Source organism: Rissa tridactyla, chromosome 8 (genome assembly GCF_028500815.1).
Source record: "Rissa tridactyla isolate bRisTri1 chromosome 8, bRisTri1.patW.cur.20221130, whole genome shotgun sequence".
NCBI classification, from domain to species: Eukaryota; Metazoa; Chordata; class Aves; order Charadriiformes; family Laridae; genus Rissa; species Rissa tridactyla.
The window spans coordinates 7,394,007-7,412,876 of record NC_071473.1 but is presented as its reverse complement, the minus strand read 5'-3'; the positions used below and the strand labels follow the sequence as shown (position 1 = coordinate 7,412,876).

The window sequence follows — 18,870 nt, the reverse complement described above, 5'->3', positions numbered from 1 at the left end:
CCCTCAGTCCCGGTCTCGCCCGGCTCCCCTCAGCCCGGCCCGGCCCCGCTCGTACCTGGCAGCAGCGGCGGCGGCCGGAGCGCCGGTACCCGGCCCCGGCACATCGCGACCCCGGGCCTGCTCCCCGCTCCTCTAGCGGCTCAGCTGCCGCCCGGGCCGGAAGCCCCGCGCCCCGCCGCTCCTCGGGACTTGTAGTCCGACGCGCCGCCTTCCACCCGCTCCTCGACGTGCCTGCGAGACGCTGGGACTACAACTCCCAGCAGTCCTCGCGGCCCAGCGCTGATTGGCGCTTTCCCAGTCACTCTCTGCTACAACCACTCCTGCCACTGGCTTGGCTCGGCCTCCTGCAGGGGCCAATCAGGCGGCAGCAGACCACCGCCTCGGGCCACGCTGCGCCGCCTCGCGCCATTGGAGCGAGGAAGGGCGGCGACCAATGAGCGCTGGGAGAGGCGGGAGGGCGATCACGCCAACCGCTCGCGATTGGCCATGTGGGCAGGCAGTCTGACCAATAGCGACGCGGGGGAAGTTATAAAGTTCTCAGCGGGGGCACGCACCCGGCCTTTTCAGTCAGGAGGTGAGCGGGTGTGGTTGCTGGCGGCGGGGCCGTTAACGGGGGCGGGCCGGGGATGATCTCTATCTATTTTTCTGACACCTCGTCTGAGGGCGGCGGGCGTCCGCGGCCCCTGCTGACTATCCATGGCTGAGGCCCGAGGGAGCACCGGCGGAGCCGGGCGCGGGCGGTGCGGCCTGCTCTCACCGCACTGCCTTCTCTCCTTAGGGCTCGGCGGGAACCGGATCGCGCCGGTGAGAACCGGATGGCGACGGCCTGAGGGGCGGTGAGGCGGGGGCGATGGACGGCCACGTGGGACCACGGCGGCGGGACGCTTTCCCGCGGCCTGGGCGGTGCGGCCCGGGCACGGTGCATGCGCGAACCGCGAGTGCTCCGCCGCCCGCCCTGCCTGCTAGGAGACTGCCGGCCTCGGGGTTCTGGCGAGGTAAAAAGCAGTATCGCTTGTTCCTAGCGTATCATGCGTCTGCATAAGTTATTTCCGGAATCTGCAGACACAGGGAAGGTACGAGTGGGTCTCTGGCGGGTGAAGCTGGGGCTAGAGTAACTGCTAAGTGCCTTAGTACAGCTGCTGTTCGAGGGGTAGTGTAGACTGCGAGCTGTGGAGCAGAGCTCCGGGTTCGGCTAAAAATGGAGTTATCTGGGGTTGCTGTATCAAACGGGAGCTGGTGTTTCTCATGCTGTACAACTCGGGAGTCAGGGCAGTTTTTAAAGCACAAAGCAGCAGCTGCAGAATTGGCTGAAGTAAAAGAAATCAAAAGTAATCGACTTTTACTCTGCCACATGGGGTAGCCTAAGGTAAACATCAAGGCAGGTGGTGGGTGCGGTAGTGTGGGGTAACTTAAAAGATTCACAGTATGAACTCTAATGCTAGACTGTGTAGACGGCTAATTTAAATATTGGAGTCCTTGATGCTAACTAGCTTTTGGGAATATAACAAGTTGCTTAGGCAATGTTCTTTCCCCAGGTTCAAAACAATTTCAGCCTTGTAATTCTCAAATTCTTTGCTGCAGTATCTCCTCTTTGGCTTCTGTATTAGGCCAATTCTATAGCTTACAGATAATAAAGTTTTCAAAAGAACTTGTTTTGCTTTTGTGTCTGTTTTTCACAAATCCTGTGGGTGCCATGTAAAACCACAAACTAAACTTTGTATTTGGGCACCTGCTATTACTATTCATTTTAGGGGAACCAGCATCTTAAAACATGTGCTGTAGCTCAGCTGAGCCCAGCTCCCTTTAACTCTTGCTGGGTGCATTGGAGCACCTGAACCCATGCTGGTAATGGGAGGATCTAGGTGGGTTCAAGAATGAGCTGAACTCATCCGAATGTTTAATCATCTGAATAATTAAACAGTGCAGGTGTGTATGTTAAGACAATCGAAATACCATGGTAGTCACAAAGATTATTAAAAAATTTTATTAACAGGAATGAAACAAAAGCTGTAAACAAGAGCCAGCAAAAATGAGAAGTTGCACATGATGCCGAGTCCTCTGTCTTGTTTGAATGCACTGAACAATTCCTCATCGCGTGGTGGCAGTAAAGGCCCATGTAAGAAGATGCCAAATAACAGTCTGAGGAAGAGCTTTAGGGCAAGGTCAGTGTGCAGGCACTGGTGACCAGTTATATATAGGGAGCTTGTGACTGGGAGAGATGGGAGCTGAATCTGCCTTAAAAGCTTAGGTCTAATACCCCAAAATGCAGTTGTGATGTCTCTGCTGGAGGAGAGTTAGCTCCCAACATTCATATTTAAAGTACTCCGAAGGGCAGCATTTACATATTAGTTTTTAAATTGGTTTTGGTCCCACAGTGAAGAAGCAAGCTGAGAGTTGTCAGCTTTTTTCTTCAAGAGAACAAGGTGCAAGGCTCTCCTGTGTGAGGAAGAGTGAAGGCAGCAACCTGATGGGAGCATTAAGCATACTGCTGCTTATTTTTGCCTTCCAGGAGACACCCTGTAGCTTCTGGGGCAGGGTGTCCGTGCAGGGACTGGCACCTCGGGACAGGGGCTGCTGCTGCCCTGTGAAGGTCAGGCTGAGAAAGCAGTGCCGCAGGCAGACCTGGGCACAGACCAGGTACGGGAGCTCTGACTGCTGCTCTGTGCCTCTCTGCCAGGCTGGCCCTTCCCTGCACAGCCGCCATACCAAAATACTGGTACTTGGCAAGCTCAGGACTAGAGAAAACCCCAGTCCATATTTTTTTTTTCTTAACCTCAGCCAGCAAATGTGTGCTACACAGCCCAGGATGAGAAATGTGAGATAAGCAGCTTCACGTAGGAGGCACTGGTCAAGCAGCAGCCACGGGAGCACAGCAAAGCTCACCAAAGCAGTATGAAACAACGAGTTTTACAGATTCCTGTGCACTTCTTGAGTGCCTGAGCGACTTGCAGAGCCTCCCCTGTGTTCTGTTGCTACTTGCCAACAGACCTTAAGAGAGCGCTTGTAGCCGGCCTTGCCACCTTTCAGAGCGGGTGAAGGGAGTTCCAGTTACTTCAGAGAAAGTCTTGGCTGAGGAACGGATGCTGGCTGTCCCCTTGGATCTGTGGGGTGCAGTGCAGCTGAGGTGGGGCATGGGGGGGCTCTGACTGCCATTCCCCTGCAGCCCCTGCTTGCTGCCGCCAGCACAGCTCACCTGCCCGCTCCTGCCGCGTTGGTGCTCGCAGCCGGGGTCTGCTCCAGGCTGCAAATGTGCCTGCAGGAACTTTTTCAACAAATAATTCAAATAAAATTTAAATCAGTCAGTTAAAAGACTTGTTTCTCCCTAAAAAGCTATTTAGGAAAAAATGCTCTGTTCTCAGTGGGTTTATTTTAGGATCCTTTTTCACACTGTTATTGTGCTGGACGCACTTTAACTGCTCATTTTACTGTAGCTGACGGAGGAGTGTAGCTCTGAGGAGAGTCCCTGCCTGCCTGAATCACACGCAGCAGCTGCGGAGGGTCTTTGTGCACGTCAGGGATGCAGTGCTGGAGAAAACCGAGGGGCAGAGGCGTCTGAACCAACTGCTGAGAGAGCTGGTGCTCGGCTGGTGGCTAGGAAGTGAAGGATGGGTTATTTTAATTTAAAAGTGGTCCATTTAGGGCAGCGTGGGGAGGTTCAGTGCAGTGGGCACCTGCTCGTGCGTGTGGAATTTTCAAAGGAGAAAATTGCCAAAGGCCAAACATTTCATCCAAATGCAAATTTGTACTTAAAAGTGCAGTTTTAAAAAAAAAAAAAAAAGAAAAAAGAAAGAGCCAAATGCCTGACACAGACCAAAGGGGTGAGGAGTCCCTTGAAGAGAGCTGGCAGAAGAGTCCGAAACCAGCGAAATCAATGCCTACAGCATCCCGCCCAGCTTCCTTCAGTTAACAGAAAGAGCTGTCCCAAGAGAACTTTGAAGATATCAAAGCATTGTTGCAGTCTAAAAACGCTATCACACTTACATGAAGGTATTTAGGATAAGCTGCAATACATCAGATTTCTTCTCAATTAAAGTACTAGAAACGGCAGTAGTAAGAGAACCAAAGCCTTTACCGAACAGATAAACATTCAGGAATCTCTGTACAACAGGTTAGCAGGAGCTCACTCAGACAGACAGCTAAGCTCTTGTCATCTGCGGGGAAGAGGAGGAACCTTCATCGAGGAGGTATGTTACACCCCGTGAAAGACGGACAGACGTCAGTAAGCAACTACAAAAAATGCCTCGAGAACAAGTCTTTCCTGTGTGCCCCAGGGCGGGGCTCTGAACAGCTGAATTCCAGGTACGCGGGGAAAGAAAAGGGAATTCAGGACTTTTTCCCTACCCAGACGTTTGGTGGGGAGAAGGCGTTCGTTCCGCTTAAGTCACACCATAATTCTTACTAACGTTAAAGGAGCCTCATAGTGCTCCTGGCTGATGCTGAGCAGGTAGAGAGAGCCAGGTCCTGAAGGGCGCGACAGCAATAGCCCAAGACCATCCTGGTCCCTTCCCGAACGCTCACCTCCCACCTGCACGGGGACAAGTGGCTGCGAGCAGGAGCGACCGGCGAGGGGAGCCGGAGGGCTTGCAGCATGGATGGATGTGATGGGGGCTCGGGGAGCAGCACCTGGCACGTGGCTGCAGCGTGGCCAGCGTCCACCCCAGCCGAGAGAGATTTTTTTTTTCTGCTGCTGCTGCTTCCCCACGTCTCAGCTCACCTTTTAGGCAGATACAGACACGACAGACAGACATGCACACATTGTCCACGAGGAGAGCGCGCGGCGCACGAACACTTGGCACGAGTCTCTGTACAAATGCACCCAGCGCATTAGGACCTGCAGCAGCCCGAGCCCCTCACTTCCTTCTTCACGTAGTCGTGGAGCTTGAATTTGGGCTCGTTGGGCAGCTTCATGGACCTGTGCTTCAATTCCCTGTGGGAGAGGGGAAAAACACCGTATTTTTCTGCCCAGGCTGTCTGCTTCTAAGCTGCCTGGCCCAGCGCAGTTGAACTTGACTTGGTGTAGGTGGTTTGCTAAAGCTCCCCGTGATGAGACACTTCATAGCTCACGCGAGACGGCAAGTACTCGCCAGCACAAGAGCTGGAGGTGGCAGCCCAGGGAATGACAAGGTGGGTGGCAGTGCCAGCCTTGCTCTCAAAGACTGCTGTCCCCCCCACGGGAGAGATGCCCATCACGGCCACCGCACCCGTCACTTACTTTGCAATGGCTGTGAACGCTAATTCAACATTGAGGCCACTTTTTGCGCTGGTCTCCATGAAGGGCACGCCGTACTCCTGTGGGACAAGACAGTGGCATCAGAAACGTCACCCAGGGTGTCCCCCAGGGGCTCAGGAGCTCCCGGCTCACACCGAGCCCCGGCCAACATCAGTGCCTGCTGCAGGAGCTCACACTCCTCCTGGGAGAGGGGCCCTGCCGCGGCGGGCAGGAAAAAGCTGAGCGTTTCACAGCTCAGGTGTTTGTTACACAACTTCAGAAATAGTTTTTGAGGACAAAGAAGTGCAAAACGTTAGTGGAAGCTTAAAGGAGGAAGACCAGATGAGGAGGAAGAGGAGAGCAAGACAGGGAAGAAAAGCAAAATGCTCCCAGGCGTATTTTTGGTCAGACGGGTCTCCAGTTAACCATTTCACTGGTGTACATCATCAATTACAAGTTGTTGTACTCGCACATCCCCCATTAAGAACATGGAACAGCTGACTCCGCTGCAGCAGAAAGACGCCTCACGTACCTTGGCTAATTTTTCTCCGTCTTCCCTTTTCACCACTCTGTCCTGGGCTGAATCCACCTGCCGACAGTAACGGCAAAGAGCAATTTGGGATGATTTGGAAGGTCAGCAGTAGGCAATCCCCACGGCCCCTTAGCCCTCCCAGGCTCCCCTGCCCATGGCTCCATCATGGGACCAACAGTGGAGGAAGAGGAGGCTCTGACGAAGCTGTGGGGCTGGGCTCACCTTGTTTCCCAGTAACATGAGGACCACGTCTTGCTGTGCGTATTCATGAATCTCTGTCAGCCAAGCCTGAAGGGAGACAGCCAGAGAGAGGGGTTAGCAACAGCTCCGGGAGGAGGAGGAGGAGGAAGGATGGGGGGTTGCCCCAGTCCTGGGCACCCTCCATGGGAAACTGCCCTCCCAGGCAATGCTGGGGGGCGTTACGTGGACACAGGGAGGGGGTGGCTGGGGGCTAGGTGCAAAACAAAAAGCCCAGCTCAGAAACTCGGCTGTGCAGGGCAGGAGCCGCAGGCAGGGAGCAGCCGGTCTCGCGGATCCCCTGCGATTCAGCAGCGCCCTGGGGAGAGGAGCTGCCGCCTTCCCCACGGCTTGGCAGGAGAAGCCAGCCAGCAGCCAGCGACTCGGCCCCGGGGACACCCTTTCCCAGAGAGCCCTGTGGACGAGTGGGCGCCCTGGGGTGCCACCGAGCCCCTGGGGACCCGCTTTGCCGAGCAAGCCCGGCACCCCGCTTCGGCTGCTGCCCAGGCCCCAGTTTTCAAGGATAACAGCAGCCTTTCAACCCTGATGCCTGCTCCATCTGACCACAGGCGCTTGTAGGACTTTAACCCAAATTCCCCCTCGGTTGGGATGTTAAGACTAAACCTCCTTTAGGAGGATAAGGCTGAGGGTTTGCTCCGGGACGTGCCCCATGCCCGTCTCCCACACGTGCTGCCCCCGTGCTGAGCACGCTCATCCCAGCAGCCATGGGGTGGCTTCCCTGCCCTCTAATCCAGCCTAATCTAATCAAACCTGCCCTAATTCCCTGTAATCCCTGGCCCCACGGTGCAAGCAGCCACTTGCTTGCTGCCTCCTGGGGGGGGGTAGCGCTGCTGCAGCCTGTGCCCCAGCTCTGAGAGCCGATGCTGGGCTCGCTGCATCCCCGCTCCATCACTGCTCCTCAACCCACAGCATCCTGCATCAGCACCCAGACGGCCAGGGAAGCAAGGGATGATTCGGGATTAGAGCCTGTCACTGATGATACGTGGGAGCCCGACACATGCAGACGCAGCCCCGGGACCCCATCGCGCCCCGGCTGAGCTCAGGGCACTCAGCTCCATGGACGGGTTGGTCCAAGGGACACTCACTCACTCCTGACAATCCCCCTTGGCTCCCTTCTGGCACCGTTCCTCCTCCATCCTTTTTTTCCAGTGCCTCACACTCGCCCTGGGTGCTTGTTCCTCCTCGCCAGGGCCACACGTGCCCCATGGCTGTCCCTCCCGTGTCCCCGCAGGGCTGGGAGAGCTGAGGCTGCAGATGGGGCGGCGTTACCCAGCAGCGTGAAACCTCCAAGTGATTTTCTGTCTCGTTGAAGGATCACGACCTCAGCACAGACCCGCGGCCTGGTTAATGACAGCCCTCACTCTCCATTATGCCCAGGAGCAGACGCCTCTCCTCGAGCCATCCAGCTCCTCAGGCTGGAAAATGCCACCACTGGCCAGTCCCAGATTGCAGGCTTCCTGGGAATGCTCCATTCCCAGTGCTGGTGACATGGGAGCAGGGTGGCGGGACATTTCCTGTCCCCCACCATGGGACTGCAGGCGCAGGGGGGTTGGGAGGCTTGGGGCTGCCAAAGGAGGGACGCTGCGGAGCAGGGACAGCTTCAGGCACCCGGAGACCGGGCGGTCAGGGTGGTGCAGGACCCCCCAAGGAGGTGGCGTGGCCGTGATGGCCCCGCACTCCCCACCCCGGGGTGTTAGTGCTGGCACGGCACCTCCTGTGCTACAGAACAGGGTGTTTTTGCGGGCGCACAGCCTGCTCGCCGCAGACGCACACAGTGTACTCCGTGTCCGGGACATGAGCAATTACATCCTATTCATTCAGGGCTAATTGCTCCGCGGGCTCATGGCAGGCTTTGCCGGTGCTGGCGTAGGTGGCCCCCAGCAGCCACACGGGTCCGGCGGGGCAAGGGGAACCCGAGGCCAGGTCTTCCTCCCCCACCCCACCCCCGCGACATGCCGCTGTTCTCCCCTCCTCTGCCAGATTTAAGGGAGCCCTCTGCTCCGACACCGCTCCCAGCACCCCTGAAGCACCCACACGGGGGCTCAGGGTCAGCTGGGGGGGCCGGGGCAGACACGGGCAGCATGAGGGACCCCCACAAAAGCCATCAGGAAAGGCAGGTCTGGGGGGGCAAGGGGCGTGCGGCAGGATGCGACCCTCTGCCCTGCCCGGGTTTGGCACTAAGAGGGGTGGGGGCAATGCGGTGCCCAAGCCCGACCCGTCGGGACCCAGAGATGCAGAGGAGGATGAGGGAGCACCTTGCTCGGTGAAGCTGCCCGTGCTCATTTACCGGAGCAAGTTCTCCAGCCAGTGCTGTAATTACACACAGCATTAATTTGCCGGTGAAGTGAATCCATCACCCCTTTTATTTGCTATGAAAGTGAAAACCTTCTCTGCCTGTCCTCTGGTGTCCTCGTAGGCAAACCCCGCCATCAGACAGGGCACTCGGCATCAACCACAGCCCTTCTGGAAACCATCACTGTTCACACCTCCAACAGGCATCTCCTGCGGCACGTACCCCCTCCCCAGCCCATCGCACACCAGGGACGGGCAGGAGGGTCCCGGGGGTGCTGCCGTACCTGGATGTTGTCGAAGGAGGCTTTGTTGGTGACATCGTAGAGTAGGAGCAGGGCTGTGGAGAGAGGGACGGTGCATTAGTGCTGGTGCCGCGGCGCCGGGCAGGAGCACGGCCGAGCAGAGCCCACGGCTTGGAGCTTGCTCTGCACCGTTCCCCGAGGCAGCGCACGCGGTAAAGCACCGCTGAGGTCCCTGCTCTAAAATATAAAGCAACGCGCTTAAATCCACCACAGGCAATGCCTTAGCCTCCTGGGGTTTGCACCGCAACATGCAGAAGCTCCTCCATCCTTGGGGACTGCTTCCTATGGGGAAACAGCTCCGGTGATTCCCGACTCACCTGGCCTGGAGCCGCGGCTCGGGGCCCCGAAGACCCAGAGGGAACGGCGTCCCCCCAGGAAGCGGAGGTGGCTGTGCTTACCGTGGGCGTCCCGGTAGTAGGCGTGGGTGACGCTGCGGAAGCGCTCCTGCCCGGCCGTGTCCCAGATCTGGAAGGCAGATGGGAGCAGAGGGGTGAGCCGTGACTTGCTGCCGTGTGGGCTGAGGAACCCACCCAGCACCAAAACCACCACCAAACCAAACGGCACGGCGCAACCCCGGGAAGCTGCTTCAGCCTTTTGCTTCCAGGGGCAGTTAATAGGAAAAAACATGACAAGTGCAATAAATATTGAAGCAGCACCTCCCGACTCCCCAGTGTGTGGAGACGATGGTGCGTGGCAAAGGGCTCCCGACATGTCCCTTAATTGGAAAATCCATCCAGCAGATGGATGCGTGGGGACCCGCTAATTTAATTTATCAGTTTTTAATGCAGCAATACGTTTGCAGAGTGCCACGCTGCTGTCAGGGGAAGATCAGCGCTAATGTCATTACGGAGCTCCTGGCAAAGGGGTCAGAGAAACAGTCGGGTCTCGGGGGGCTGGAGTGGCTCTGGCTGCGGGGCTGACATGACAGCTCTGGCTGCCAGGGGATGCGGATCCCTTTGGAGGATCTCCATCCCTCTCACCATCCTCCGGCTCTCCCAAAGCAGGAGACACCTGGAAATGCCTGGCAGACTGTAGGTGCTGCTCCGGTCTCACCGGCTCTGGCTGCAGTCACCGAGCAGCCACGAGGCAGGCGGGCTGGGACGGGGGCCACCGCGGCCAGAACAGCCCCCAGCCTCGTGCAGGCTTCCACCCAGGGGACAGAGCAGCCAAAAGGGCTCGTAAGGCTGTCCCAGGGCAGGAGACGTGACAGGGAAGGATGGAGATGGAGGACCCGCTTCTGGGGTGCTCCTCTGCTGAGGGGCTTTGCCCAGCCCTAAACACCCAGGGTGGGAGGTGAGGGAGCTGCTATCAGGGACATGGGGACGTACCTGCAGCTTCACCTTCACCCCGTCCACCGTCAGCACCTTATTCTGAAAGAGAACAGAAAAGGCGGTGAGGGGAGAGCACGGCTTCGGAACGTCAAGGACCCCGGGGAGACACGCGGATCCTGGCGGCATTTCCCTCTCTCAAGCCCTGGGGCTGATCTCCCCTCCCCGCTTTTTAAACTTCCATACGTTGGTCCCAGCGCCTGTTGGAGCCATTTGCGCCACGGCCCAGCCAGAAGATGATTCCCTGCGTCTGCTGCAAGCTCCGTCTATTTGGATACTTAAATCCTCCCGTCTGCGAGGCTGATTTAGTGCAGCGTGCAGCTCGGGCTAGAAGACCTCTGGCAATAAATTAATGAGCACCAGCATCCCATCTTAATGGCCTTCAAAAAACACAGCCAACTACTCCATATTCAGTTAGCAACTTAAAAATAACTCCTCTTCCTGCTGTTTGTACTCATTTTTCTCCCAGTGAGAGATTGTTGTTTTTTTTTTCCTGTTTTGCTTGTTTTTAGCAAAGTGAAGAGGTAGGAAGGAGGAGGAGAAGAGGGGGCAGTGCCCCTCCACGCTTTTCCCCAAAGCCAAGAGGATACTTTTTGTGGCCACCTGGAGCAGCCTCCGGCAGAGCCGGGAGCAGCGCGGAGTCGCAGGGGGAGACCATCGGTGCCCCCCCCAGGGGCAGCTGTGCCAGCCACCGAGGGCAGGGGACAGATCCAGCATCCCAGCGAGCCCCACCAGGCTCTCCAAGCTTTAATCAAACCCAAATCCTAACGATCCAACAGTCCCAGGGGAAGGAGCAGAGAAGAGATTAATTTGCCTGCTCAATCCACAGAAATTAGCACGGTAATTAGTAGGACGTGATGAAAACACCGCCAGGGAACGGTGTGCCCAGCAGGACAGGGCAGGCATTCTTTCTCCAGTGATGACCAATTTAAATCCCAGGCAAATACCCTCCCAGGCAAACGGAGGCACACGGATGCCGAGAGCCATCCCTGCGCATCCCACACCACTCAGCACCGAGTACCAGGCACTTCGGGATGCTGGCACCCAGCATCAGCCTCTGGGACAATGCCGGCGAGGCTCCCCGTTGCTGTTTTCATGTTTTTAATTAGGGCAGAAGGAACATCTTGGCTCCTGCACATCTCTGCTCGCCAAACAGCGAGGATACGGGTGAGGAGGAGAGGGCAGGAGTGAGCCGGAGCACTAAATTTACAGTCTGCTAAAGCAGGCGCAGGGGAGACGATCGTGGTTTATAAATACCTTCAAAGGCAGCAACCGAGACGAGGGAGCGGAGTGATTCACAGTCCCAGAGCGGTAAAAATAGGCAGCCAGGCTGCGGGGTGGAGGACCCAAAAAGGCCTGGGGGAGGTGGCCGGGGGCTCGGGACCGGCTGCCGTGCCCTGTGCTCAGAGTGCTTAAAGCCTGAAGTGCTTCAAACCAAGGGTCCCCGCTGCCACGAGGTGCTCCCTGGCCCCCGGAGCCTCTGCACGCCGGGTCCTGGGCGAGCGTGGCCACGCCAGGAGAGCTGTCCCCGGGATGGAAACACACACCACAGCGAACGGTGCTGAGAAAATCCAAGCGGAGAAGCTGCGCCTTCAGCATCATCCCAGCGGACGGAGAACCAAGCTGCCAGGCATTTGTTTCGCGTATGAGACGGGGCAGATTTCCTTTCTGCAGAAGATCCAATTCCTAAACTCAACCTGCCCTCCAAAACCCCAGGTCCTACCGCAGGTCGTGGTGCCGCACCGGAGGCACTGGCACATCCCATGAAGTGCAGGAGCTGGGAGCCCTGGGCTCCACACCAGCACGATGCTCATCCAAACACCATCCCCAGTTGGTGACAACCAGCTGCCAATGCCACCTGCCAGGGACCATGCCAGGAGCTGCAGGGGAAGGAAAACACTCCGTGTTTCCCTGTTGGCCCCGGAGCACCCGGCTGCTCTGGATTTTGGCACAAGCACCAGCAGCCCTCGCAGGAGACGAGGACGCTTGGTGTGATGGATGATGACAAGGGACAATGACACCAGGAGCTTCACATAAAAACTGCACCAAAGAAGTGCCCTTCCCCGACGGCCGCACCAGCACCTCCAGCTTGGAGGAGAGCGTGTGCCGAGGGGCGGTTGTACCCGGGGACGCAGCCATGTCCCCAGCACGGCCAGGACCAGCCACCACAAGTGGGAGGGAGGGAGAACATGGCCCTGGACCTTGAGCATGGAGCCCAAGCGACCGCAAAGCATCTGGTGAGCAGCCGAAAAAGCTGAAGCTCCAGTGCTGCACCTCATGCATCGACCTCCACTTCAGGAGCTTAATTAAAAGCAAAGCTGGCAGCAGCAGGATTCCCACTAATTACGACTGACCTACATTTTAGGGGGGGGAGGAAATGCTTAAACCTAATTAACGTCTGCATGTGGACTCAGGTGCTGCTGGACTGGGCTGGAGGAAAAAAATGGATTCCCCGGGGTTTCGGTGCGGAACAGAGCTGTGTCTCAGGGCAAGCAGTTGCAGACACGCTCCCGCAGGCAGGAGACGCAGATGGAGCCGTCCTGAGCAGCGGCTTCTGCCTGCATCCCTGCCTGCATCCCTGCCTGCATCCCTGCCTGCACCCCTGCCAGCCCCCGAGCACAGGGTGTCTGCAAAACGCAGGTGAAGAAGCCGAGCAGAAGATGGGAGGAGCGGGGTGGGAAAAAGCAGCGGCTGCCACCAGCAACACAGTGGCTCTCAGCGCCACGTAAACCAGATGCCCAATTTTTCCCCCATACCACGGCTAACAGACTTTCCAGCTTCCAATTATTATTACTTTTTTGAGGAGCTGCAGTTCAATTCCATACTCGCAGCCCTTCAAAGGCACATCTGGGGGGGTGTTAATGACTAATAAGCACCCAAAGACAAAAGACGACGTGTGTCAATGCACTGAAACATGAAATACACTGCCAGCGCTGATCGCAATGAGAGGGGTTGTGTTGTTCGGGGCTTGTTCTTAATCTCGCACAGTTTATTATAATAGAGGTAATACTCACAGCAGGCCACCCGCTACGCAAAAGCAGGCAGGAAAGCCGTCCCTGCAACTCAGCTCTGTCATCGCCCTTCGCAATTTCAGTTTTTATGTGTCCTTTTTCCTGGGGCTTTGACAATGTTATTAAAGTATTTTCTAGCAGGGGCAGCAGTGGAATGCCTGGAGTGCCTTTGTTGGAGGAACACAATGCTCGTAAGTAAAATAATCCTCAGGACATCAGATAAATAAAGTTGGAACCTTGCAGATGCAGGGAAAAATTAAATTACCAAGTGCAGATGGTCCTCAATTAAGAGCAGCATTATCAACACACCAACAGCCCCGCTGGCTGCAGCCTCAGCACGATCCTGCCCCAGCGACCGCAGCATGAGAGCGGCCATTCGGAAGCAGAGAGGAGGGAAGAGAATGTGCCTGTGAGAGGGCGAAACTGTGCTGCTCCCCAAAATGGGCGCCCTGCAACGAACGATGCTCCCACCCAAACCACGGTGCCCCCGCGCTGCTCTCGGGTCAGCTCGTCGGTGGCTGTGGTTTGGGTAACGCCGCTTCTCCAGTCCATGGGGTCCCCACAGTGCTGGTGAACCCCACCGGGAGTGACCGGCACATCCCGGCCCCTCTGCAGGCACCCGAGCCCACGCTGGGAAAGGCTGCAGCGTAACCCAGGGTCAGCAATCGCAAAACAACCTGGCCACTCCCCAGCTTTTCCATGCATTAGCTCATTAATTAAAGCCTTTAAAAATTAAATTGGATACATGGATTAACTCGGTCCACAATTAATCTGACAAACGGAAAGCTGCTCGCTGACACCGCTCAGGATCCACCGCGGGGAACCCTCACCGTGGCTCCCCGGCGCCTCTGACGGGTGCCGGCTCAAGTGATGCTGCCCAGGAGCACCCACCAACACCCACCCACCCGCCAGAGCATCCCCCTGCACGGGGGGACACTGCAAGGCACGGCACGTCCCCGGCACGGCAGCAGCCCAGCATGTACAGCCCCAAAGTGGGAAAAGGAGATGGGCGGCATTTGGGGACCGGCTGAGGGACCCCAGTGTGCCCGGCCGCAGCCCCGCTCCTACCCAATCCATTGGGGTTGTTGCCTCTGCTGCGGTGGGCTCGTCCCCAGAGCCAGCAGGGGTCTGCCCCTGGCCATCCCCTTCTCCACTTTTACGATGGAAAAGGAAAAAAAAAACAACCCAAATGTCACGAGTGCACTTTAGAGGCAGCCCCCGCAGCCGACTGGGGGCGAGTTCCTGTGAAAAGGGGGAAAAAATTGCATTAGCGAATATACATCAAACCCGACCAAAGGCGGCTGGGGCACCAGCTGAGTTAATTAGCGGCCGTAACGGCTCTGCTGCAGGACTGACAGCGCAGCCACCCAGCAAACTTCATTAGGGCTGCGGCGTCACACGCCGGCCGGTGCCGGGTGGGTTGCCAGGTCCCCATCGCCACTTGGGAGCACACGGGGTGCGGGTTCTAGATGGGAGCATCCTCTATTTTTAGGAAGCCAGGAGGAAAACAGCAGCATGGCAGGGGCGAGCTGGCAGAAGGGATGCTGGGGGCCCTAGTCCCACGCCAAGGGAGGATCCGAATCCAAATTGCCACTCTGGCAAAGCTCGGGGAGTCCCCGCTTCCATGAGCACAAATGCTCCCATGCCGAGAGGAGCTGGGATGCGGTTGTGATGGCGCTGTAGCAGACAGACAAATAAACACTACCTCCAGAAGCAACTGCAAAAATAGATTAAGGATCGATATGGAAATCTGCCCAAAACAGCAGGACACTGCATTAAATTTGCTCATTAAAACCCTGAAGTTTTCCCACACACGCGCGTGCCGCTGCCAGCAAGCTGGTCCTGGCAGCTCAGCATCTTCTCCAGCCACAGCAGCCTGGCTCAGGGACAGCCCAGCCCTTTGCCAAGGTCAGGGCCCCAAGAGCAGCCCCCTCTTTGCTCCCTCAGTACCAGCGGTTCTCAAAATCAGTGCAGCCAAATTGGGGGATTTTTGAGACTGAAAATGAGAAAATGTCATTTGCACTCAAGAAAAAAAAAAACAAAACAAAACCCACCACCAAACCCCAAACTGGCCAACACAGGGTGCCCAAACAGGGGGTGCCGGGAGGCTGGGACATGCAGCAGGGTCTGTCTCAGGGTACGGATCATCCGAGCAGGCTCCAGGTGAGGAGACGGAGCTTTTCCAACTCTCCAGCTCCGCATTATTTACAGCCCGTGCACAACCCTGGCACGGCACGGGAGCGCGACAGCAGCTCGGTGCGAGCCCGAGGCCTCCGGGGTGAGCGAGGTTTCATCTTTGCCATCCCTCCCACGGGATTCAGCCGCCGGGAGGGCGGCTGCGCTCAGCATCCCGGCACGATGCCACGGGGGAGCCCAGGGCAGCAGCCCCAAGTGGGGCTGTGCCAGAGGCTGGTGCAACGGACCCGACCCTCGTGGAAAAAGCTTTTCTTGGAGAAACTGCCCTGGCAGCAGCTGGTTTTAAAACCTCCCACTATTTTTTCTGGAGGTAACAAAAAAGAAGAGAGCACAAGGCTGATATTGCACAAGGATCCGCACTTCTGAAATCAAGATCTGTTCAGTGAGATAAACGGTAACCAGGAACAAATATTTAAGTTTCAGCAACCATGAGCAGACACCAGAGCAATAAGAGCAGCGCTGAGCTCTTATCTCGACGTCACGCCAGCTTTCAAAGCATGTTATGGTGGGGCTGCTCTGCCCATCACCGGTGCACGGGGCAGCGCAGACGTTCCTCCCACCCATCCTGCCAGCGCGTCTGGCACAGCCCGGCCATGCGGTGCCTCGACGGAGAACGCAGACAGCCCATCACCCCCACCTTTGGGAAAAAAAACACATTTAAGAAGCACATTCCCTGCAAAAAAGGGAAGGGAACGGCCCAATGCTCCGCTGGAGGCTGCGGAAAGCCACTAGGAGAGCGGGTACCGGGCCTGTGCCGTGGCCGGACACTGTCCCCCTCCAGCTGTGCCGCGTCCTGCCGGAGGGCTGCCCAAGTCACTGGGAAACATCTTTGATGATGATCCTCCTGCACAGTCACGGCTCTGCTGTGCCACCGCCGGCGACGTGCCCGAGGAGCCCCGGCACACATCCTGGGGGAGACCCAGGGAGACCGAGCAGCCAGCACACCCCCGCCACGGCTCCCTCCGCCTCGTCCCATTAATCTTCTGCTCTGAGAGAAAACCCGACCATTCATCTTCCAGGGCAGGTGATTAATTTCCTCGGCAGCACTGTGCTTTTGCACTCTGCAGCTAAAAATAGAAACTTCTGCCTTGGGGTTGTTTTTTTTTTTTTTTTCCCCAGGACTTGCACACTCCTGCCTGTAGCAGAGACGCTCCAGAGCCAGCCGCCGATCCCCGGTGCCAAGATCCTTTCAGAAATGATAACGTGTCAACGCTCGCTGCTCAGTTCAACAGCAGACCCCGGGAAAAGCAGATTAACACGGCACTTTGCAGCAGACGGCGTTTCTGATCCGCTCCGCTGCTGGAGCCGGCCCCGCATCCCCTCGCCTCTCACTGCCTCCTTCGAGGGGTCACCCCGACGCGTCCCCTCTCCCCCTGCGTGCCGGGCCCTGGCCAGGACACAACCCACCCCGCACGCTGCAGGAGAGAAGCCACAAGCCCTGCCCTACATAAATCACCCCAGACGTGGCCTCCAGGTGGGCACAGACCCTCGGCGTGCCCTGCGGAGCCCCTCGCCTCCACGGGCAGCGCAGCCCCTGCCCCGCACCCAGCGAACACCCCAGGGATGTCGGCAGCACTAGTCTTTGTCAAGAGCCATGTACACTACATTAAAGCACAATTAACATCTCCCTGGCTGCCAGCCCTGCAGGAGATAAGAGTCAAGGCTCTTGTTAGAGCAGACACACTGAAGAATTAGTGACTTATCATCTTCTATTCACATCAGTCTGCACATAAAAGGTTTTTCTGGCAAGAAGCAGAGAATCCTGTCTTAGGGACAGATTAGGGATAAGAGGATCTGGTTAGGATGATATATTTTAAAATAAAGTCATGCTCTGCTTCTCGGCATCGCCCGCAGCAGCCGTGTCCCGCAGCCACCCGGCTCCCGGCACTGGTGGAGCAGTACCGGGTCGGTGATGCTTTCCCTCCCCAGCCCGGCGGCTCCGTCTAACCAGCAAGGGACTGGTTCCTTGAAGGAGGTGCAGGCAGACAAAACTCAGACTATCAATGCTTTTAAGCCCGATAGGGCTGCTCAGGCTCATCCCAACAGGCGGGAGATGTGGCCATGCGAGGCTTCCAGGTGTCCCCACCATGTCGGTGCGAGCCTGTGCCCCAGCCCGGTGGACAGCCAGAGAAACTGGGGTTTTCCACCATCAAAAATTCACAGGATAGGATCTGCTACAGCTGCCCCAGAGACCAGAGTCACCAAAAAGCCGAAATCAGCAGGAAGGCTGCAGCCCATCCCTGCAACTCCCAGCACACAGTCAGGTCCCGGGAGCTGGTGGAGCCCACGGCCGCATCCCTCCTCCCCGGCCAGGGATGGTCCATGGCAGCTCCCCCACCCCCCTGGGCTGCATTACTCACCCCTTCAGTCTCTTTTTTTCCTACTTTATAATAGAAGTGATATTTTTAAAAATATCCATGCTTACTTCTAAACCAGACAGCCTTGGAAACAAAGGGGGCAGAGATGGCTCACGCAGATCTGTGGCAATACCGAGAATAAGTAACGTGGCGCTCAACATATTTATCTTCATTTTCTTCATCAAGGACATACCGCGCTGCAAAGCAGAACAGGAATCTCTACAGGGCATTTATTGCGATATCATTTCTCATTTACAGCAAACACAGCAGCTGTCAATGCCACGAGAATGAAAAATGGGTCATCAATTACTGTTATACAGGGAATTGTTTATTCTACTCCGGGGGGGGGGGAAAAGCCTTGCATCAGTTTTTATGTCAAAGCAGCCAGCCCCTGTGTCAGAAGTGCTGCTGTACCCAGTTATCCCATCACTGCAGCCCACGGGGCGCTGAATCAGCAGGGATGAGCCGGGGAGCCCCGCTGCTCACCGGCCTCCCGGGCTGGCACCCTGTGCTTCACCCTTGTCAAAGCCCCAGTGACCACAGCCAGCCCTGGGCTGTGCATCCCGGTCCCGTGGGCTCCATCTTCCAGGATGATAAATAGGACGATCCCTGCGGGGACCCACGGCGAGGTGTGACTTTTACTCAGCCCGGTTGTTGTCCAGGTGCAGGGTCCCAGGAGCCCCATTTAAGTCCTGCAGCAGCCGTCTCATTTCCAGCACAAACCCCGTCCCAGCTCAGAAGGAGTTTAACGGGTTTGGTCCCAGAGCAGCCGGGCAGCGGTGGGGTTAATGGAAGAGAAAACCACCGGGAAACACCCAGTGAGGGGGCCCCTGACCCTGGGGGGCTGCAAGCCCCCTCCCTCCTCCGGCTCTCCCACACACGCGCCCAAGCAGCCCTCCGGCACGGCGGGCAAATTAGGAAAGATTACATTTTCCCAGTGTTATGTTCAGTCCAAACATTCTCCATTTGGCCTATCCCAGTCTGAAGAATATTATAATTTGGTTTGTGAGCTACAAAACCAGCCTGCTGGGCAGCCTCATCTGCCCTCAGTACGATCCTGGCTATAAAAGGCAGCTTTCCTGAAGGCAGTGGGGTCGCTTTACCTGGAGAAAGAAGCTGCTGAGAAAGGCTCCGGGGCTCCAGCCCCCAAAACTCTCCTGCGCAGCACGGTGTGTGCAATTAACTGTACCTGTGGCTGCAGCCACAGGCGCAGCCGGGGCTTCTGTGTATCGGTGGGCTGGCCTCTAAAGGGATGGAAACTTGCCCAAAGTTTCAAGAGAAGATTTTGCAACCCAATTAAAAAAAAGTCAGGTCTGAATACCCAGCAGCATACATCCTGGCAGCATCTGGCAGTAATACAGCATCTTCTGCAGACGGCATCGCAA

General features: G+C 56.9%; 2 protein-coding genes, 1 long non-coding RNA gene and 1 other non-coding gene across 6 annotated transcripts in view; 2 read left to right on the top strand and 2 right to left on the bottom strand.

Annotated features, from left to right (window-relative positions):
- Window positions 1-210, bottom strand: part of TRAF7 (TNF receptor associated factor 7) — a 35,711-nt gene extending 35,501 nt beyond the window's left edge. For 2 of the 3 annotated variants that reach the window (XM_054212256.1, XM_054212259.1), the window contains exon 1: window positions 56-210. The gene's annotated coding sequence lies outside the window, so the exon portion shown is untranslated. The remainder of the gene's footprint in view (window positions 1-55) is intronic. The other variant, XM_054212257.1, reaches the window with a different exon arrangement.
- A 126-nt stretch (window positions 211-336) lies between these two features.
- On the top strand, window positions 337-2,112 carry LOC128914075 (uncharacterized). The gene is made up of 3 exons (XR_008468176.1): window positions 337-574; window positions 779-1,073; window positions 1,994-2,112. It is a non-coding gene; the product is annotated as an uncharacterized LOC128914075 (long non-coding RNA).
- Window positions 619-709, top strand: LOC128914413 (small nucleolar RNA SNORD60). Its single transcript, XR_008468284.1, has one exon. It is a non-coding gene; the product is annotated as a small nucleolar RNA SNORD60 (small nucleolar RNA).
- Window positions 1,969-18,870, bottom strand: part of RAB26 (RAB26, member RAS oncogene family) — a 32,906-nt gene continuing 16,004 nt past the window's right edge. Inside the window, exons 3-9 of the mRNA XM_054212626.1 lie at window positions 9,922-9,963; window positions 8,992-9,058; window positions 8,576-8,628; window positions 5,964-6,029; window positions 5,742-5,798; window positions 5,213-5,289; window positions 1,969-4,927 (exon numbers count right to left, since the gene is read on the bottom strand). Of these exons, the coding sequence (XP_054068601.1) occupies window positions 4,825-4,927; window positions 5,213-5,289; window positions 5,742-5,798; window positions 5,964-6,029; window positions 8,576-8,628; window positions 8,992-9,058; window positions 9,922-9,963 (465 nt within the window). The 3' untranslated portion in view covers window positions 1,969-4,824. The remainder of the gene's footprint in view (window positions 4,928-5,212; window positions 5,290-5,741; window positions 5,799-5,963; window positions 6,030-8,575; window positions 8,629-8,991; window positions 9,059-9,921; window positions 9,964-18,870) is intronic.